A 19,150-nucleotide genomic window follows, 5' to 3' on the forward strand; every position below is an offset into this window, starting at 1 on the left:
TTAGGTGGCAGTAGTCATGGGTTTGAGAAGTACTTTAAGCACCATAGACAAGTGATGATACAGAAAGAAGCCATCCAGTCAGTAGGTCTTCACAGGTCAGAGAAAAAAATTACTACTCACCCATTCTAATCCTACTGTAAAGACAGCACACTGGTTAGCACTGCTGCCTCAACACCAGGGACCCATGTTCAATTCCAGCCTCGGGTGACTGTGCAAACTCCACATAGACATTCTCCTTGTGTTTCCTACCTTTGAGGCCATATGGTCTGATTCCACATTGAATCAGAACAGAATCATGCAATCCCTACAATCATTTATCACAGCCCTGCAGGTCAAAACATGACAAGCACAGATCCAGGTACTTAAATGAACAACTGAAGATTTCTGCTTCACCAACAAACTTGACAGCAAATTCTAGATGAGCACCAATTGCTGGGCATAAATATTTTCTTCATGTCCCTGCTATCTTTCTACAAACCACTAGAGATATGTGCCCTGGTAACTGACCTCACCAGAAGAGTGAAGAGATCTTTGTGTACTTGGTTGGAGTCCCTCAATAATGCCACTCCTCAGTTTTAAGAGAAACAACTGTAGTCCAAGCAATTTTTTGCATCACCTACAATTTTCAAACCCTTGTAACATAGGAATAGGAATAGGCCACTTGACCCTTTCAATATGATTGTGGTTGATCATCCAACTTACTCCCCATATCCTTTGCTCCCTTTAGACTCAAGAAGTACATATACCTCCTTAAAAAACATTCAATGTTTTAGCCTCATCTACTGTGAGACAGGAACTCCACAGGATCACTACGCTTTAGGTGAAGGAACTTCTCCTTAGCTCAATGGCCTACTCAGTACCCAGTGACCGTAACCACTGGTTCTGAACCCAGTTTTGGGAATATCCTTCCATTGTTTATTCCATCTAGTCTTGATGGAATTTTTAAGTTTATAAAGATTTCCCTTCCTCATTCTTCAAAATTCCCATAAACATTGCCCTTAAAAAGTAGTAAATCTTTGTTGCACTCCCTTTATTGCCAGAACATTTTTCGCTCGTGAGACCAAAACAGCATGGAATATTCCAAGTGTGGTCTCAGTTTTTGCAATTACAGCAAAAACATGCCTGCGCCTGCACTCATCCTCATGCCACCTGCTGCACCTGCATGCTTATCTTCAGCAACTGGTGTACAAGGATTCTCCCTTTCCCAATCTATCACCGTTCAAATAATAAAAATTGGTCTTCCAGCTTTGCTAACAAATTGGATAACATCTTATTTACTCAGATTATACTTCATTTGCATTTGTCCAATCACACTACATTCTAAAACCTCATCCATATTCTTTCAAGGGAAATTGCATCCTCCTGTACCAAAGCAAACAGGATTGGACACAAAATTCCATGTGTGGCCCATCCAGCTTATTATTAAATATAGTGCCAGCATTATACCCTGCTTTTGTTTTATCTACCTCATCCAATGCTCATGCTTTACCTTCTTATTGGCTGGTCTTGTCATCTCCAAGGACATGTAAACATGCAATCCAAGATCTCATCATTCCTTTATCCCTTCGGTATCTTTGTGCATTACAGAGGGACCTCGATTATCTGAATACTGGATTATCCGAAGGAGATCGAGGTCCCGATAGAAGCTTTACATCAAAGAACAGTTTCAATCTTGATCGTATTTTTGTTTAGTGATTAAAAAAGATCTCCGCTTACTGAAATGCTACCGAGAACAGTCCTGGACATTGATGGGAGCCCAGGCACCATCTCCAACTGACTGACCACCCCCACCCCCGACACTCTCCCCCCACACACACACATACTTTCCCTGGAGTTCTACATAGGGTGAACCCTAAATCCCCCTTCCCCAGATATTCTCTCTAACATTGCCCTGTACAGGGCAAAGAGGTGGAACACGTCAAAGTTGTGTGCATGCGAGCGTGTGTGCGCGCACTCACGCACGCAATTTGGAGACTTACCCCACAAAGGCAGCAACAGTCTTATTGTTGGTGTCCACTCTGGCTGCCCCGGAGGGAGAGGGGGTGCTGACAGGGGCAGGGGTGTACAGGGGGCAGGGGGACACTGGTGCAGGATGACCAGGAGCACGCCACTGGCCGGGGTTGGGGTTACACAGGGGGGCTGTGCTGGATGGGGTTGGGGCTCGCGCGCAGTGTGCTGCAGTCTCCTGACCAGGGAGCAGACTTAACAGAAAACTGAGCCCCAGAGGAGAGGCATCGAATCGATTAATCAAATAATCAATTATCTGAATGAAATAGTGCCCACCGATCTTATTTGGATAATCCAGATTCCTCTGTACTTAGCTTTGTTCATCCTTCCCAGATGCATACCTCACGTTCTCTGGTCTGAATTCCATTTGCCACTTTTTACATTTCTACAATTGACAGCCATCCTCTTCACTAGGAAGATCATGTCCAATTTCAGTCATCTGTCAACTTTCCAGTCACACTGCCCAAACTTAAGTCCAACTCATGAATAAAACCAAACAGCAAGGGATCCAACACTAAGCCCTGCTAAACATCATTGGAAACTGCTTTCTACTTGCAAAAACATTAACTGTTATCCTTTGTTCTGCTTTTGTTACCAAACAATTCCTCTACAGCCCACAAGGTTTTATTTTGCTGACTAATTTAGATTAGATTAGATTACTTGCTGTGGAAACAGGCCCTTTGGCCCAACAAGTCCACACCGACCCTCTGAAGAACAACCCAACCAGATCCATTCCCCTGCATTTACCCCTTCAACTAACACTATGGGCAATTTAGCATGGCCAATTCACTTAACCGCACATTTTTTGGACTGTGGGAGGAAGCCAGAGCACCCGGAGGAAACCCACGCAGAGATGGGGAGAATGTGCAAACTCCGCACAGACAGTTGCCTGAGGCAGGAATTGAACCCTGGTCTCTGGCACGGTGAGGCAGCAGTGCTAACCACTGTGCCACCGTGCCACCCACTAATGGGTTCTTGTCAAATGCTAGCTTAAATCCATATCATCAACATCCATTGCACATCCTCTATATTACTTTGCTCCTATCTCAAAACTATTTTTTTGAGCAAGTTAACTTTTACTCAATGCTTTGCAACTATCGTGATTAATTCCGGCATTTTTAGTAACTGCTTAACCTCCAAGAACAGTTGTAATAATTTGCCCAGAAGATCCCATAATAAATTGCTCTATCCCTTGCACATAACATGATACCATGCTCAGAGCTGCAATTGATATACAAGATGTGGTGAAGGAAGGAATGATTGCCCCCCATCACACTCAGGATATGGGCTGGACAACAATTCAAACCAAAGGAGTAGCCATAGGCACCCGCATGGGCCCCAGCTATGCCTGCCTCTTCATAGGATACGTGGAATAGTCCATCTTCCGCAGCTACACTGGCACCACCCTCCACCTTTTCCTCCGCAACATCGATGACTGTATCGGTGCTGTCTCGTGCTCCCACAAGGAGGTTGAACAGTTCATCCACTTTACCAACACCTTCCACCCCAGACTTCAAATTCACTTGGACTGTCTCAGACTCCTCCCTCCCCTTCCTAGACCTCTCCATTTCTATCTCGGGTGACTGAATAAACACAGATGATATTTACTATAAACTGACCGACTCCCACAGCTACCTAGACTACACCTCCTCCCACCCTGCCCCCTGTAAAAACGCCATCCCATATTCCCAATACCTTCGTCTACGCCGCATCTGCTCCCAGGAGGACCAGTTCCAATACCGAACAACCCAGATGGCCTCCTTCTTCAAAGACCGCAATTCCCCCACCCCCCCCCCCCCCCAGACGTGATCCACGATGCTCTCCACCGCATCTCCTCCACTTCCCGCTCCTCCGCCCTTGAGCCTCCGCCCCTCCAATCGCCACCAGGACAGAACCCCACTGGTCCTCACCTACCACCCCACCAACCTTCATATACATCGTATTATCCGTCGTCATTTCTGCTACCTCCAAACAGCCCCACCACCAGGGATATATTTCCCTCCCCTCCCCTATCAGTGTTCCGAAAAGACCACTCCCTCCGTGACTCCCTCGTCAGGTCCACACCCCCCACCAACCCAACCTCCAATCCCGGCACCTTCCCCTGCCACCGAAAGAAATGCAAAACTTGCGCCCACACCTCTCCCCTTACTTCCCTTCAAGGCCCCAAGGGATCCTTCCATATCCGCCACAAATTCACCTGCACCTCCACACACATCATTTACTACATCCGCTGCACCCAATGTGGCCTCCTCTATATTGGGGAGACAGGCCGCCTACTTGCGGAACATTTCAGAGAACACCTCTGGGACACCCGGACCAACCAACCCAACCACCCCGTGGCTCAACACTTCAAGTCCCCCTCCACCAAGGACATGCAGGTCCTTGGACTCCTCCATTGCCAGACCATAGCAACACGTCATCTTCTGCCTAGGTACCCTCCAACCACAAGGGACTAACTCAGATTTCTCCAGTTTCCTCATTTCCCCTCCCCGTCTCAGTCCCAACCCTTGAACTCAGCACCACCTTCCTGACCTGCAATCGTCTTCCTGACCTCTCCGCCCCCACCCCACCCTATCACCCTCACCTTAACCTCCTTCCACCTATTGCATTTCCAACGCCCCTCCACCAAGTCCCTCCTCCCTATCTTTTATCTTAGCCTGCTTGGCACACTTTCCTCATTCCTGAAGAGCTCATGCCCAAAACGTCGCTTCTCCTGCTCCCTGGATGCTGCCTGACCTGCTGCGTTTTTCCAGCAACACTTTCAGTTCTGGACAACATTCATTACCCATCCTTAACTTGCCCTCAAGGTGGCAGTGGTGAGCTGACTTGAAAACTACAGTCTATTTGGTGTTAGTATATTCACAATGTTGTTATGGAGGGAGCTCCAAGGGTTCAATCAAGCAACGCTGAAGGAATAGCAATATATTTCTAAATTAGGACAGAGAGTGGCTTGCCATATTCTCATTTATCTTCTGCCCTTTTCATTTTAGACGATGGCGATTGTGGGTTTTGAAGTTAAAAATCACAACACCAGGTTATAGTCCAACAGGTTTAATTGGAAGCACACTAGCTTTGTGCGTCCAATTAAATCTGTTGGACTATAACCTGGTGTTGTGTGAATTTTAACTTTGTACACCCCAGTCCAGCACCAGCATCTCCAAATCGTGGGTTTTGAAGACTCTGTCCAAGGAACATTGAGGAATCCCGGCAATGCATTTTGTAGATAGTAAATACTATCTGCCGCTGGAGTCCTGGTGGTGGTGGTGGTGGTGGAACGAATGGAACCACATTCACAAACAATCAGATGGGCTGCTTAGTCTTGGGTCACGTTAAAGCTTCTGGAGTTTAATTGGAGCTGTACGCATTCAGATGTATTCCATCACAGTCCTGACTTGTATTTTGTAAATCTTGGGGTGTCAGGAGGCAAGTTAACCACTGTAAGATTCTCAGCCTCTAATGTGCATTGGCAGTTACATACTTAAGATGACTAGTCCAGTTCAGATTCTGGTCAATAGTAACTCCCAGGATGTTGATAGAGGGGGATTCAGTGATGGTGATGCCATTGAATGTCATTAAATGTTGGTTAGATTCTCTTTGTTGTGGTGGTCATTGCCTGGCATTTGTGGGGTGCAGAGGTTACTTGTGATTACCAGACAAAAACTGAATGTTCCCCAGAGAATGTTATAGTTTTCAAATGGTTTCACAATATGAAGTTGTGAATGGAACTGAGCAGTGCACAATTAGAATATATCCCCAGTTCTGATAGAGCGACAGTCATTCATAAGCAGCTGAAGATGTTGGGGGCTTGGATGCTATCTTGAAGGACCCTTGCAATGATGCTCTGGGGCTGAGATGACTTATCTCCATAAACAACCATCTTCCTTTGTACTAGTTACGACTCTAACCGATGGTGGGTCTTTCCATCGATTTCAGCTTTACTTGGGCTCCTTAACATCCCACTTAATCTAAACTCGCACTTCTTTTTAAGGACAGTCACTTTGCCTCATGTCTGGAATCCTGCATGCAGGGCCACCCTTTGCCTGTTTCCATTTCTCAGAATGAGCATATTTAATGACACATTTAAGGAAACAAAAATATTCATCTCGATAAATGTAGCTTTAAAATTTAAAGATAAAACTGTGGGAAAGCATAAACAATACCAGCCATAGGACATCATAATCAGATAACTTTCAAATCTGAAATGTGGTATGGAAATGATCTACTGGGATGTAGATTTATCTGTATGAGCATTCCACCATTCTTGTAACTGATTATTGGTTAATAACTACAAGTTTTGTTAGGGTGGGGAAGTTGCATTTGAGTTAACATAAGGTTATGTCAGACATCAGATCTATTTAGGTTTCTCTTGCAATAGTTCTATAAACTTGTTCGTTTCAGAACTTTCAATCCATAATTTCTCAGCCTTTCCCATTACATATGTAAATGCAAACATTGAAACGGTCAATAAAAATTTATTCACAGGTTCCATTAGGACTTCGTACACTTGTTATGCAGTCTTCTCTTTCCCAACTTGCTTCCAACCCTCCATTTTCACATTATAAATATTTCTAGTCTTCTATTAACTTTCATTATTCCAAATTGGTAACCAGTTTATTTCTCTTTCTCTTACCTGTTTTTGTCTCTGCTCAGCAAATGGCAGCTGGTTTTCACATCCCAGGTTGCAAGCAAATTGCTCACCTTGTTGTTTATATGCTTCTGCACAAGCTGAAAAGATAATGTAAATTGTAAAACAGAAGGCACTTATGTTTGGCCGAAGTTAGACTCAGATGACCTATGCAACAATATCATATGAATAAGTATGTGCACATTTATAGACAATGTAGGAACCTGATTACCATTTATGCTCAATATGGTAATGAAGCTACTCTTTACATTTAATTATCAGCAAGTACTGGTTTTGTTTCACAACGTAGTTTATTAAGTCAAGAGTTTGCCAAAACACACTCACAACTGTGCATTTAGATGTTTACCCTTCTAAAGCATTATTCGAATGAGATTTCAGCCCCATTTGTTCAAATGGTGCTGCTATTACATGATTTTCTTATAACATGGGATTGCATGAACTACTGTATTTATATCAGAACTAATTAAAAATTACAGCTATCCATACCAATAAAAGTACATTATCTTCAATGCATCGTTCCTGTAGTGCATTTATAGTAACATACTAAATAAACTCAACACCTACCTCTGTAATCTATAGTATTCTGAACAATTAAAATCAAACCTGCAGTGGAGGAAGAGGCACTGCATGATTCAGGAATATACTAAATTACTCAAAGAGCAACGAAAATTAATTCAAAATTAAGCAATGCAATCCAGTTTCCTGTTAACTTCCAGGTAAAGGGGTATACATTCAAAATAAACAAACATTGTATTTAAAAACAAAAAAATGTTAATGCATTAAAAAGTGAAGCAGCCTAATGCACCCATTAAAAACACTGGTAAAGTTACTTGTTAAGGACCATGTCTGACCCCCTCTAAAATATTTTAAGAATGTAGCCCAGAACCTAACCTTTCTAGCTGTTTTAAACAGATGTAAGGTGAACATTCCAGGAGTGACACAGCTGGTCAAATTCTATTTTGTTTAAAACTGAATCATTTATTTACACACTAACAAGAGAAAATTGAATTTAGAATAGCATAACAATTTGAAAACCCAACGGACATGAAAAAGCTACTTAAAGAGCTGTTCTGATTTCCTGCAATATCCCATAAACACACCCCTTGGCACAAAGGTAAACACGAACATGTTCTTACAGGAGAGATGTCAGAGCGAGCGAGAGCGAGAGAAAAAAAAGAGGATCAGCTTGGAGCTGCTTCTTTGAGTCCCCAGCTAAAAACTACCCCAAAACTAGAAAAACCCTGAAATGGGAGAACTGGCCACTCCCCTTTCATTATACAAGCGTTTTTAAAATAAAAACCTGAAAGCCTTTTGATTGGACTTAGGCAGCATCTGTTAGCCATTATTAAAGTAGCCAGTTCAGACAGTTCAGCACTTCTGCCTTTAATGACCCCTCAAAAAAAAAACAGAATAACCTTAAAGGAGTAGCATTGTCACACACAACTTCCAGATGTTGCCTTAAGTATTTGTTAAGCATGTAATATTGCTTTAGCAAACAAATCTTTTCAAAAAATTGTGTTGCTATGTTAAAACTTTGTTCTGACATTTTAAGTACTCTATTTCTGCATGGCCATAATTTCTCTACAAAACAAAATCGCGAGAAGCGCATCTAGTTTCAATAAAAGATTGCCCATTTTTATTTCAGTGAAACAAAATCATATTTTTAGTATGGTAAAAGCACAGATCTTGAAACTTCTCTCGAAACAGAGAAGTACCCTAAAACAGCCCAAATCCAATAATCCATTTAATTAATCAATGATACTGCAAAAGCCAATAACAGAAGCTCCGATAATGTGCGCATTTGGAAGACTTGAAGGTTTTCAATGCTTTCTGCCAAGCAACAGTTCCGAAATATCCAGAGCCAGCAAACAGGGCACTGTAACATATATATGTTTTTGCATCTATCACTAAAACTGCCCACATTTCAATATATTTTTAAAAAAAATCAACTTCATTATTGCCTCATTTCATCTGTTGCTCAAAACCTCATTACTGCTTTTATTATTTCCAAACTGGACTTTTTCAAAGCTGTGCTGGAGGAGAAAGTTTATAAAGAGTATACTGTACACAGAGGTCAGCCAAAACTTTCAGCCTAACTTTCACCAAGATTCTTACCCATCATTCCTACTGCTACTGTTATATAATGATACCAGGTTAATAAACAATTCTCATGCTGGTTTTCAAATGCCTCAATGAACACTATCCTACCCCTGTAACCTCATTTAAATTCTAATATCTTCAGATATCTGGAGTGTTCTAATGCTAGTATTGAACATCCTGGATTTCAACTGAAAAGCAGTTTACTATTGGTCAACCCCAGAATTCTTTCCTTAAAGAAAATCTTCCTGTATCTCTAGCTTCTCTTTTAAGAAATTTATGAAAATTTAATTATTTCTTGAATAAGCTTGTAGTCAGCTTCTCCAACTCTATACACCTGTGTCAAATGTTGATTGAAGGCATGGGACATTTTGTAATGCAAGGCATTTATATAAATAAGTACAGATTTCATGAAATGTAATGAAGAGCAGAATGTCTAATTTAACAGGTCATCGAGCCATACATTGCAGAAACATTCCTTCAGCCCATCGAATCTGCACTAATATAATTACTATGGCGCCAATCCCAATTACTTGCACTGGTCCCATATCCTTGAATATTATGATATTTCAAGTGTTCATCCAAATTTTTGTTCTGGAAGGTTTAAGTTTCTGACCTCCAATATCTTCCCAGGCAGTGCATTCCTGATTCCCACCATGCTCAGTGAAGGTGCCAGTCTTAAAACTGATTTTTGCAGTACAAATTTTAAGATGTGGGCTTAACTAGGTTCCTTTTACAATGTAAAATGTAACATGATTTATACATCAGTTTCTAGTTTGCCAAAATGTTCTATTGGATCACAGTGCATCCGTGACAAGCTACAGAGTTTAAAATCTTACCTGATTCACATTCGTTTTTGGTCTTGTTTAAGTCTGTGCCTTCATCAACAAATTGACAAATAGAGAAGAGTCTGCATCCTCTCTGGCAAGCATAGAGTTCCTCCTCCTGTAATTATGGAGGAAGGAAAATTATTAAAAAGTCACTTCTACTGGTACATCCAAACAGAGTCAAAGAGTCAGATGTACAGCGTGGAAACAGATCCTTCGGTCCAACCCATCCATGCCAACCAGATATCCCAACCCAATCTAGTCCCACATGCCAGCACCCGGCCCATATCCCTCTAAACCCTTCCTATTCTTATACCCATCCAAATACCTCTTAAATGTTGCAATTGTACCAGCCTCCACCACTTCCTCTGGCAGCTCATTTCATATGTGCACCACCCTCTGTGTGAAAACGTTGCCCCATAGGTCTCATATATCTTTCCCCTCTCACCCTAAATCTATGCCCTCTAGTTCTAGACTCCCCGACCCCAGGGAAAAGACTTTGCCTATTTACCCTATCCATGCTGCTCAAATTTTGTAAACCACTATAAAGGTCACCCCTCAGCCTCCGATGCTCCAGGGAAAACAGCCCCAACCTGTTCAGCTTCTCCCTATAGCTCAAATCCTCCAAACCTGGCAACTTCCTTGTAAATCTTTTCTGAACCCTTTCAACCTTCACAACATCTTTCTGATAGGAAGGAGACCAGAATTGCACGCAATATTCCAACAGTGGCCTAACCAATGTCCTGTACAGCCACAACATGACCTCCCAACTCCTGTACTCAATACTCTTGACCAATAAAGGAAAGCATACCAAACGCCTTCTTCACTATCCTATCTATCTGCGACTCCACTTTCAAGGAGCTATAAACCTGCACTCCAAGGTCTCTTTGTTCAGCCACACTTCCTCGGACCTTAGCATTAAGTGTATAAGTCCTGCTAAGATTTGCTTTCCCAAATTGCAGCACCTCGCATTTATCTGAATTAAACTCCACCTGCCACTTCTCAGCCCATTGGCCCATCTGGTAAAGATCCTGTTGTAATCTGAAGTAACCCTCTTCGCTGTCCACTACACCTCCAATTTTGGTGTCATCTGCAAACTAACTGTACCTCATACTCACATCCGAATCATTTTATGTAAACGACAAGGAGAAGACCCAGCACGGATCCTTGTGGCACTCCACTGGTCACAGGCCTCCAGTCTGAAAAACAAGTCTCCACCACCAATCTCTGTCTTCTACCTTTGAGCCAGTTCTGTATCCAAATAGCTAGTTCTCCCTGTATTCCGTGAGATATAACCTTGCTAATCAGTCTCCCATGGGGAATCTTATCAAATATCTTACTGAAGTCCATATAGATCACTTCGACCGCTCTGCCCTCAATCCTCTGTTACTTACTCAAAAACTCAAATCAAGTTGTGAAACACGATTTCCCACGCACAAAGCCATGTTGACCATCCTTAAATCAATCCTTACCTTTCCAAATAAATATACATCCAGTCCCTCATGATTCCCTGCAACAACTTGCCCACCACCGACACCAGGCTCACTGGTCTTTAGTTCTCTGGCTTATGCTTACCACCCTTCTTAAACAGTGGCACCATGTTAGCCAACCTCGTGTCTTCCGGCACCTAACCTGTGATTAATTGACAATACACATCTCAGCAAGAGATTCAGCAATCACTTCTCTAGCTTCCCAGAGTTCTAGGGTACTCCTTATCAGGTCCTGGGGAGACTTCCAGCACTTCGTCCTCTGTAATATGGACATGCTGCAAGATGTCACCATCTATTTCCCTACAGTCTATATCTTCCATATCCTTTTCCACACTAAATACTGATGCAAAATACTTGTTTAGTATCTCCCCCATTTTCTGCAGCTCCACACAAAGTCACCTTGCTGATCTTTGAGGGGCCCTATTCTCTCCCTAGTTAGCCTTTTGTCCTTAATGTATTTGTAAAAACTCTTTGGATTCTCCTTAATTCTATTTGCCAAAGCTATCTCATGTCCCCTTTTTGCCCTCCTGATTTCCTTAAGTATATTCCTACTTCCTTAATACTCTAAGGATTCACTCGATCTATCCTCTGTATACCTTACACATGCTTCCTTTTTTCTTAACCAAAGCCTTAATCTCTTTAATCATCCAGCATTCCCTATACCTACCAGCCTTTCCTTTCTCCCCAAAAGGAATAGACTCTCTCTGAATTCTTGTTATCTCATTTCTGAAGGCTTCCCATTTTCCAGCCGTCCCTTTACCTGTGAACATCTGCCCCCCCGTCAGCTTTCTAAAGTTCTAGTGCTATCAGTAACTGTTTGTATGCATTTTTACAGCATATTTTTTCTTATATTGACTTTGAACAATTGAAAATTTAAGATTCACTTTTGTGCAAAAGCAAAATGCAACACTTTTATTACTACCAACGGCAGAGGGGAACAAAGAAAATACAAATACTGAAATTGCATCAAACAGACAACATCTGAAAACATTGAAATGTTTCCTGTGTTCCAGTGAAGGCAAGACTCATTTAACTCAATTTAATGCCTTTCAAAGACTAGCAAAGCAAAGAAGGACATAAACCTACAACCTGCTGACAAGAAATGCATGAATTACATTTGAAATACAAAAACAGCTTAGTCAATTTTTATCATCTCAAATCTGTCCAGATACAAAAAAAATTCATGAATTCTGAGGAGCAGGGTCATGCATTTTTTTTCTCTCAAATACAAACCTTGCAAGTATTTTGTTTAAGTTTTAAAAATGCTGGTATTGTACACAGCATAAATGTGGGGCATTGAAATTTTTTAAAAAATTGGCAAGGACTCGTCTCAAATTTTAACTTCAAACAGAACTACATACAGAAAGTATTAGCGAGAAGAAAGCAAAACCTAGTCATAGTCATATCAGAGAGACAGGTCATAAATCAATACAGTTTAATCCAAAAAAAAAAACACACAAAAGTACTATTTCAAACATGAAGGGTCACTAGGGAGTATTAGACAAACCACAGATGTGCATTTTGGCTATACTGTTGACAAGTCACATCGGCTGGCAGAGGAATCTCACTAAAGGAACTATAAAAGGTGGCTTCACTTGGGTGAAATACAGAACCGCATAGGGTGGTCTGAATCATGACAAGCTTGACAGTGAACTCAACTAGAAAAACTGCAATAAAGTGTGCAGCTATAATTCTTTATAGAAAAAGGAAAGGAAAGAAAAGGAAGGAATAATATAACCAGACAGCAGACAAGAACAAAGATAAAGATCAACTAAAATGGAATAAAGGTGGAGAGAATTAACAATTTCACATTGGTCTAGGAATAACTGAATGAACCATTTTTAATGAAGTTCTAGAAAATAACTTTGTTCCAATTATTTCCTGGAACCTCAAAATTTAAGGACAGATAAATGCAGATCAACATTATCTCAAGAGCAAATCAGGGACAGGCAACAAATATGATAGCCAACTCCCAAGGTTTAAAAGAACAAAACTTCACTCGCAGAAAGTGTTTTGTGGGGTTTAGGACACACAGGTAAAGTTAAATTTCTGTATCAGGAAATTCTTGATCCTGACACTAAGAGCTTGAAACAGGAAGATACTCAATTCTTCAACAGTGCCCCTGATCTTGAGCACTACACCATGATATTTCTTAACTGTTAAAAATCACAAAAATTGCATTTGCAGGTTCTAACGTTGATATTTATGGCTGTATTATACATTTTCAAGGGCAAAGATCTTTTGGATATTGTCTGTAGTAGAACTGACGAGGTTTCTACTGCTAAACAATTACTGGGAGGTATGTAAAATTTCTTTTAAAAAAAGATAGAGCTAGTTTGTATATTATGATTTCTTACTTCCAATCAAACAAATAGGTACTTAGAATTTGAACAATAAGAACCCAAGAAACAAACAAGTAGACAAATGGATTCCAAGCCTGCTCGCAGCACATTTAGATATCATATTCCTGCACACTTCTCATGTCCCTAGATTCCCTCAGTTTGTAAACCGGTCAACATTCCCAACTGAACCAATCTAACGACCCAGAACTAACTCAAAAGACAAGTACTTGCACATTAAAGTTGAGAGAGACTCTGGTGTTCCTGTACAGGGGTAGAGGAAGTTAAGTGAAATTCTACTTTGTACCTGTAGTTGGTGAATAATTTAAAACACCCACCAACATTATAGCCCCTTTTTGTGACCTTGTTGCGTGAACATGCACTATCTGACCTCCTCAGTTTACATTCAACCTAACTTTGTTAACAAACTTCAATACATTATTCTTGGTTTCTCTGTAAGGAGCTACAGAACCAGCACTGCTTATATAGCCTGTTGACCTGAAAATTCCAGGTGGTTCCCCACTCCTGTCTGTTAAGCAATCCTTCATCAGTTTTAATTCACAGGCGCAACTTCAGATGTTAGCATCAGTCTACTAACCTTGCACTTCTAATGCCTGCAAGGATGCCTTAATTGTACTAGTTCCCTTTTGTATTCTAAAAAAAAAGTGTACCCCTACGAGATTTATCTTAAAAAAACTATTACAACTGGAGTCACTGGACCCAAAAATGCTGACTGTTTTCTCCACAGCTGCTGCTAGATCTGCGAGCTTCTCCAGCAATTCTGGTTTTTGTTTCAGATTTCCAACATCCTCAGCTCTTTATGTGGCAAAAGTCACATGTACTGGCCAGAAGTCAGTACAATAAGTGTATATCAAGCATACTCCACCGTAAGAACACAGTTTCTAATTGTAGCCTTGACTTTTCTTGACCCTGTGCATAATTCCAGCCAGAAATTATGGGACCAGGTTTTGACTATGGGACACAGTGAAACCATCTGCAGCCAGATCTATTTCACACAGAAATCTGAAATTACAAAATCAAGATAATACAGAAACATGGACTGATTCACCGACATCTCCTTTGCTTAGGGCAGAACAATTATACTGCTTCACAATCATGCTACCTTAACAACAGCCATTACAACCAACAACCAACTGACTGAGCACTTAGGTGGGCATCCTAACTGAGTTCGTCTGATTTACCTGAAGTTTCAAAAGTCAAAAAATGATTCAAGAGTTATAAATGCAATGAAATGTGTTAAAAGGATAGGCAAAATCTTTGGTCTATTGTTATAGATCTTGGTGATACATGCAATTGTCACAAATATCAGATTACTCAAACTCATTGCCCACAAAGCTCAAATTTATTACATTTGCACAATTATATTGGAATACAATAAACCAAATTTCCTCTAGGAGCTCCAATAGAGATCATTTATCTCTAACTTTTTTCTAATCCAATCCACCAAAAACAAGGTTATATAGAAACACTAGAGTGTGTCTGAAGGGTCTCAGACTGTATTAAAGTTTAGTAAATTATGCAACATGTCATGCTGTTTAGAAGCACTGCTTCCTTCTGCACACTATAGGCGCTGATGTTTTTAAAAGGACTATCCTAATTGTTGCACTGAAGAGATTTCACAATTGCCAATATACTTGTATGTCAATCTTGAGGAAGGGTCTTCACACTGATACTTCAACTGCTACCTCACCTCTCTCAGTATTTATTTCCAAACTTTAAGCAACTACAGAATTTCTCTTTTCTTTACTATCATACTTGCACAGAAATTTTAAAATCGAAGCTATCTTTTAAAATCTCCTACTTCAGCAATGACTTCCAGTTCTGGCAGCCAATACCACACATGGACCTTAGAGGTCTGTGCAGAAGAAAAATTATAGAGGGAAGGGCTACGGTAAACCTAACTTTTGAATGATCCAATGGGCTTGGTAGTGTCACTGGACTAGTTATCCAGAACCCCAGTTAAGATGATATGGGTTTGAATATCACCAAAAGACATACTGAATTAATCTTCTTAAATTGAAACAGGAATTAAAAAGCTAGTCAGTCAATTGCTGCATACAAACACTCATCTGTTTCATTAAAATCCTTAAAAAGGAAGTCAGCCATCCTTACTTCACTGGCCTTTGTGACTCCAGATCAATAGCAAGTACAAGGATATTATCAGGACTGGAAAATTTGAGTTACAGCGATAGGCTGGATAAGCTGGGACATTTTGCACTAGTGCATAGGTGGTGGCTGAGGAATGACCTTAGAGGTTTATAAAATCATGAGGGGCATAGATAAGAATAGCAATGGTCTTTTCCCCAGGGGTTGGGGAATTCAAAAGTAAAGGGCGTAATTTTAAGGAGAGAAGAGAAATATTTAAACAGGGACCTGAGGGGCAACTTGCATATGGAATGGACTACCAAAGGAAGTGGTAGGTGCAGGTGCAGTTACAACATTTAAAAACATTTGGATAGGTACATGAACAGGAAAGATTGAGAGAGAGATATGGGCTGAAAATGTGTTGCTGGAAAAGCACAGCAGGTCAGGCAGCATCCAGGGAACAGGAGAATCGACGTTTCGGGCAGAGAGATATAGACCAAAATGTAGACAAGCGACAGTAATTCAGTTTGGGAGAGTTGGTTAGTATGGGTAAGTTGGACTGAAAAGTCTGTTTCCATGCTGTATGTATGACTATAACTCTGTGGTTGACTCTTAAATAGCACTCCAAGCAATTAGGAATTGGCAATCAATGCTGGCCTAACTCGCACTCCATAATCCTTAAATCATGCAAGAATTTAAATTTAACTACCATTCACAAGAAAAAAAAGTGTTCAAAAACAATGCTGTTAAACTTGAAAATACTGACATTTACAGCTCAGGTGTGACATAGACAACTTATTTGCATAATTTACTTCCTAACAGCAATGGAAGGATTTCTCATGGGTTGCAATGGTTCAACCTATGTTTCTCATCAACCTGTTCAGAGATGTTATTATACACCTCTGGAGGAGTTGGGACTTAAGCCCAAGTCTCAAGTTCAAAGTTAGGGACACTACCACTGCAGCACACGAGAGCCCCGATAAAAGGTTCAAGGCACAGGCTCACTGCTTCTATGACTAAGACTGTCAGCATCTGACAGCCAATTATGCCTTGGGCAATAAATGCCAGCAACACCCATTTTCCATGAAAAATTATTGAAAAAAAATAGATTACGTGATGGCATTATCAGATGCTTACTTAACCATGATCATGTCATGTTTCCTCCCCAAACTCAAATCAGTAGTCTGACAGACTTAAATCCAACATTTTCCTTTGCAACCAGTCTCCAAATCAAGCTGAGAAACCCTCCGATATTTAAAAAAACTTCCCTGGCCATCATGGTGGTCATTCACACATGATTGCATTCCAATTCCTAAACCCAAAGAGGTTAGGCCACATCAGCTTAATATACCAAGAGTACTGGTTGAACATAGTTACTCGAATTACAGTAAGTAAAATAACTCAATCAATCACAATATATTTTACAATTACTTTAATTGCATATTTTGTTAATCCAACCAGTTCTCAAACTCTAAACTTGCAAGATAATGTAATTCAGACATCCACTGATAGCTGTCGAATAGTGTGGCGCTGGAAAAGCACAGCAGGTCAGGCAGCATCCGAGAAGCAGGAGAGTCAATGTTTCCGACATAGGCCCTTCATCAGGAATGTTCTTTTTTGGGGGGGCGGTTGGATGGGTAAAGCATTAAGTAGAAGCAGATGGGAGAGTGGTTGGATGGGTTAGATAGGTTGGAGCAGATAGGTGAAGAGAAGGATGATAGGCAGTTCAAGAGGCCGAGTTGAATAGTTGTATCTGGAATGAGGTGGGGAAAGGGAAGATAAGGAAACTGGTGAAGTCAACGTTGGTACTGTATCATTGGAGGGTCCCAAGGCAGAAGACGAAGCATTCTTCCTCCAGCTGTCACATGGCTTGGATTTGGCAGTAAGGGCAGCCCAGGTCTTCCATGTCCTTTGCAGAGTGGGAGGGGGAAATGAAGTGGTCAGTCACACTTAGGTTTATTGGCGAGTGTGTCCCAGAGACATTCCCTGAAACAGCCCTGTGGCCGACCAATTAAACTCACCCTCCTACTGACATGACATGCAAGTTCTGGGCAGCTTCTCCACCACCAAATCCAAGCCACCAGACAACTGGAGGAAAAACACCTTATCTTCTGCCTTGACACCTTCCAACCACACAGCTACATCATCAACTTCACCAGTTTCCTTACCTTCCCTCACCCCACCAATTCAGCACCACCCTTTTGAACTCTTAACCGTCAATCTTCCTTCCCATCTATCCAATCTACCCTCCCCTCCAACCCATCACCCCCCACTTACATCTACCTATCACCTTCCCCCACCTCCAGTAATTTATCTCAGCTCCCCCACCCCCTCATTCCTAGTGAAGGGAATGTGCCCTAAACATAACTTCCCTGCTCCTTGGATGCTGCCTAACCTGCTGTACTTTTCCAGCACCACACTTTGACTCTAATCTCCAGCATCTGCAGTGCCCACTTTCTCTCATCCACTGATACCTCACAATGCAAAGGCATGACAAAGTGGTGACTGAGAACCTGATCACTGTACAAGGCAAAGCATGGGTAACCACATTTTTGCATATATTTTGACCTTTTCAAAACAAATAAACAATTCTTATTTCAGACAAAAAAACCTGCAGTGTTCGTCAGTTAAATGAGAAAAATCTTGTCACGAATTGGTCATTAACATGCTTCACAAAAATATCAACAGTGCAAGTTATGAATAAGTGGAGAGTGGCTGTTATAGTCACAAAAACCATATACCGTAACACGGATCGAAAACATTCGAGTAAACGAAAGCCAAAGCAACTGTCAAGAGGCCAGAGCAGAGAGAGGAAAAAAAAACGATGCCACGCGAACATTTTATGAAAAGCCTTCACTGCAATGTTAAAGCATTTTTAAAAAAAGTTCTTGTCCCTCGAGTAGTACAATAACTTTTTGATCACTCAGCGTTAATTATTACCCTGGGCAACTAGTCGCCCTTTTTTTTTCTGAAACGCCCTAGGATCCGTCAACTCAGTTCAAAAGCTCCAACAAATAAACTGCAGATTTCAAACTGTCTGGATCACACAAGCACTCCATGACACGAAACACGAACCCAAGATGACTAATAATTAGAAATATTAACAAAAGGATCAGCCTCGTTAAAAAAAAAATAAACACAGGCCTCTGTTCCTACCCCTTGCCTGCCGGCCGGTCTGCCCTACCTTCGGGTAAGTGTGCAAGCTGTAAGTCATCTCGCAGCTTTTTTGACACGACGCAGTGTCACCCAAAACCGCTTCGAAGGCATCGGAAGCCAGTGACAAAGTGGAGAAGAAACATAACGCGATTCCCAAGTATAGCAGAAAACTAAGGGCAGGAGCTCTACAAACAACCCCTCCAGCTACCTCCGCCATCTTCAGTCTGTTTGTTATGATCCAACCCTCAACGCACATGCGCTCTCCAACCACCCTCAGTGACCTCAACCCTTATTGTCAGGTCTTTGTTTTAAAATTTATATTAGCCCTCCTTTGACCGAGATGGAGTCGAATTCCATGGCCAAGGCTGGTTTTTGGAGCCGGTGTTATGAATAGATGACTCCGTTTTTGGAAAAAAATTGTTTTCCCTTTAGAAAAAAACCCCGCCGGAAGTCGCCTCTGGTTTCGCGCAGGGGACGCTGGGA

General features: G+C 41.4%; 1 protein-coding gene across 2 annotated transcripts in view; it reads right to left on the reverse strand.

The window, feature by feature from the left end:
- Positions 1–18,899, reverse strand: part of tmem59 (transmembrane protein 59) — a 40,713-nt gene extending 21,814 nt beyond the window's left edge. For both annotated transcript variants that reach the window (XM_043699636.2, XM_043699635.2), the window contains exons 1-3: positions 18,696–18,899; positions 9,589–9,694; positions 6,638–6,732 (exon numbers count right to left, since the gene is read on the reverse strand). In XM_043699636.2, the coding sequence (XP_043555571.1) occupies positions 6,638–6,732; positions 9,589–9,694; positions 18,696–18,884 (390 nt within the window). In that variant the 5' untranslated portion in view covers positions 18,885–18,899. The remainder of the gene's footprint in view (positions 1–6,637; positions 6,733–9,588; positions 9,695–18,695) is intronic.
- Between the last annotated feature and the right edge of the window lie 251 nt (positions 18,900–19,150).

This window comes from Chiloscyllium plagiosum, unplaced genomic scaffold (genome assembly GCF_037043375.1).
Source record: "Chiloscyllium plagiosum isolate Xiang-an unplaced genomic scaffold, Cpla_swu_hap1 HiC_scaffold_9, whole genome shotgun sequence".
NCBI classification, from domain to species: domain Eukaryota; kingdom Metazoa; phylum Chordata; class Chondrichthyes; order Orectolobiformes; family Hemiscylliidae; genus Chiloscyllium; species Chiloscyllium plagiosum.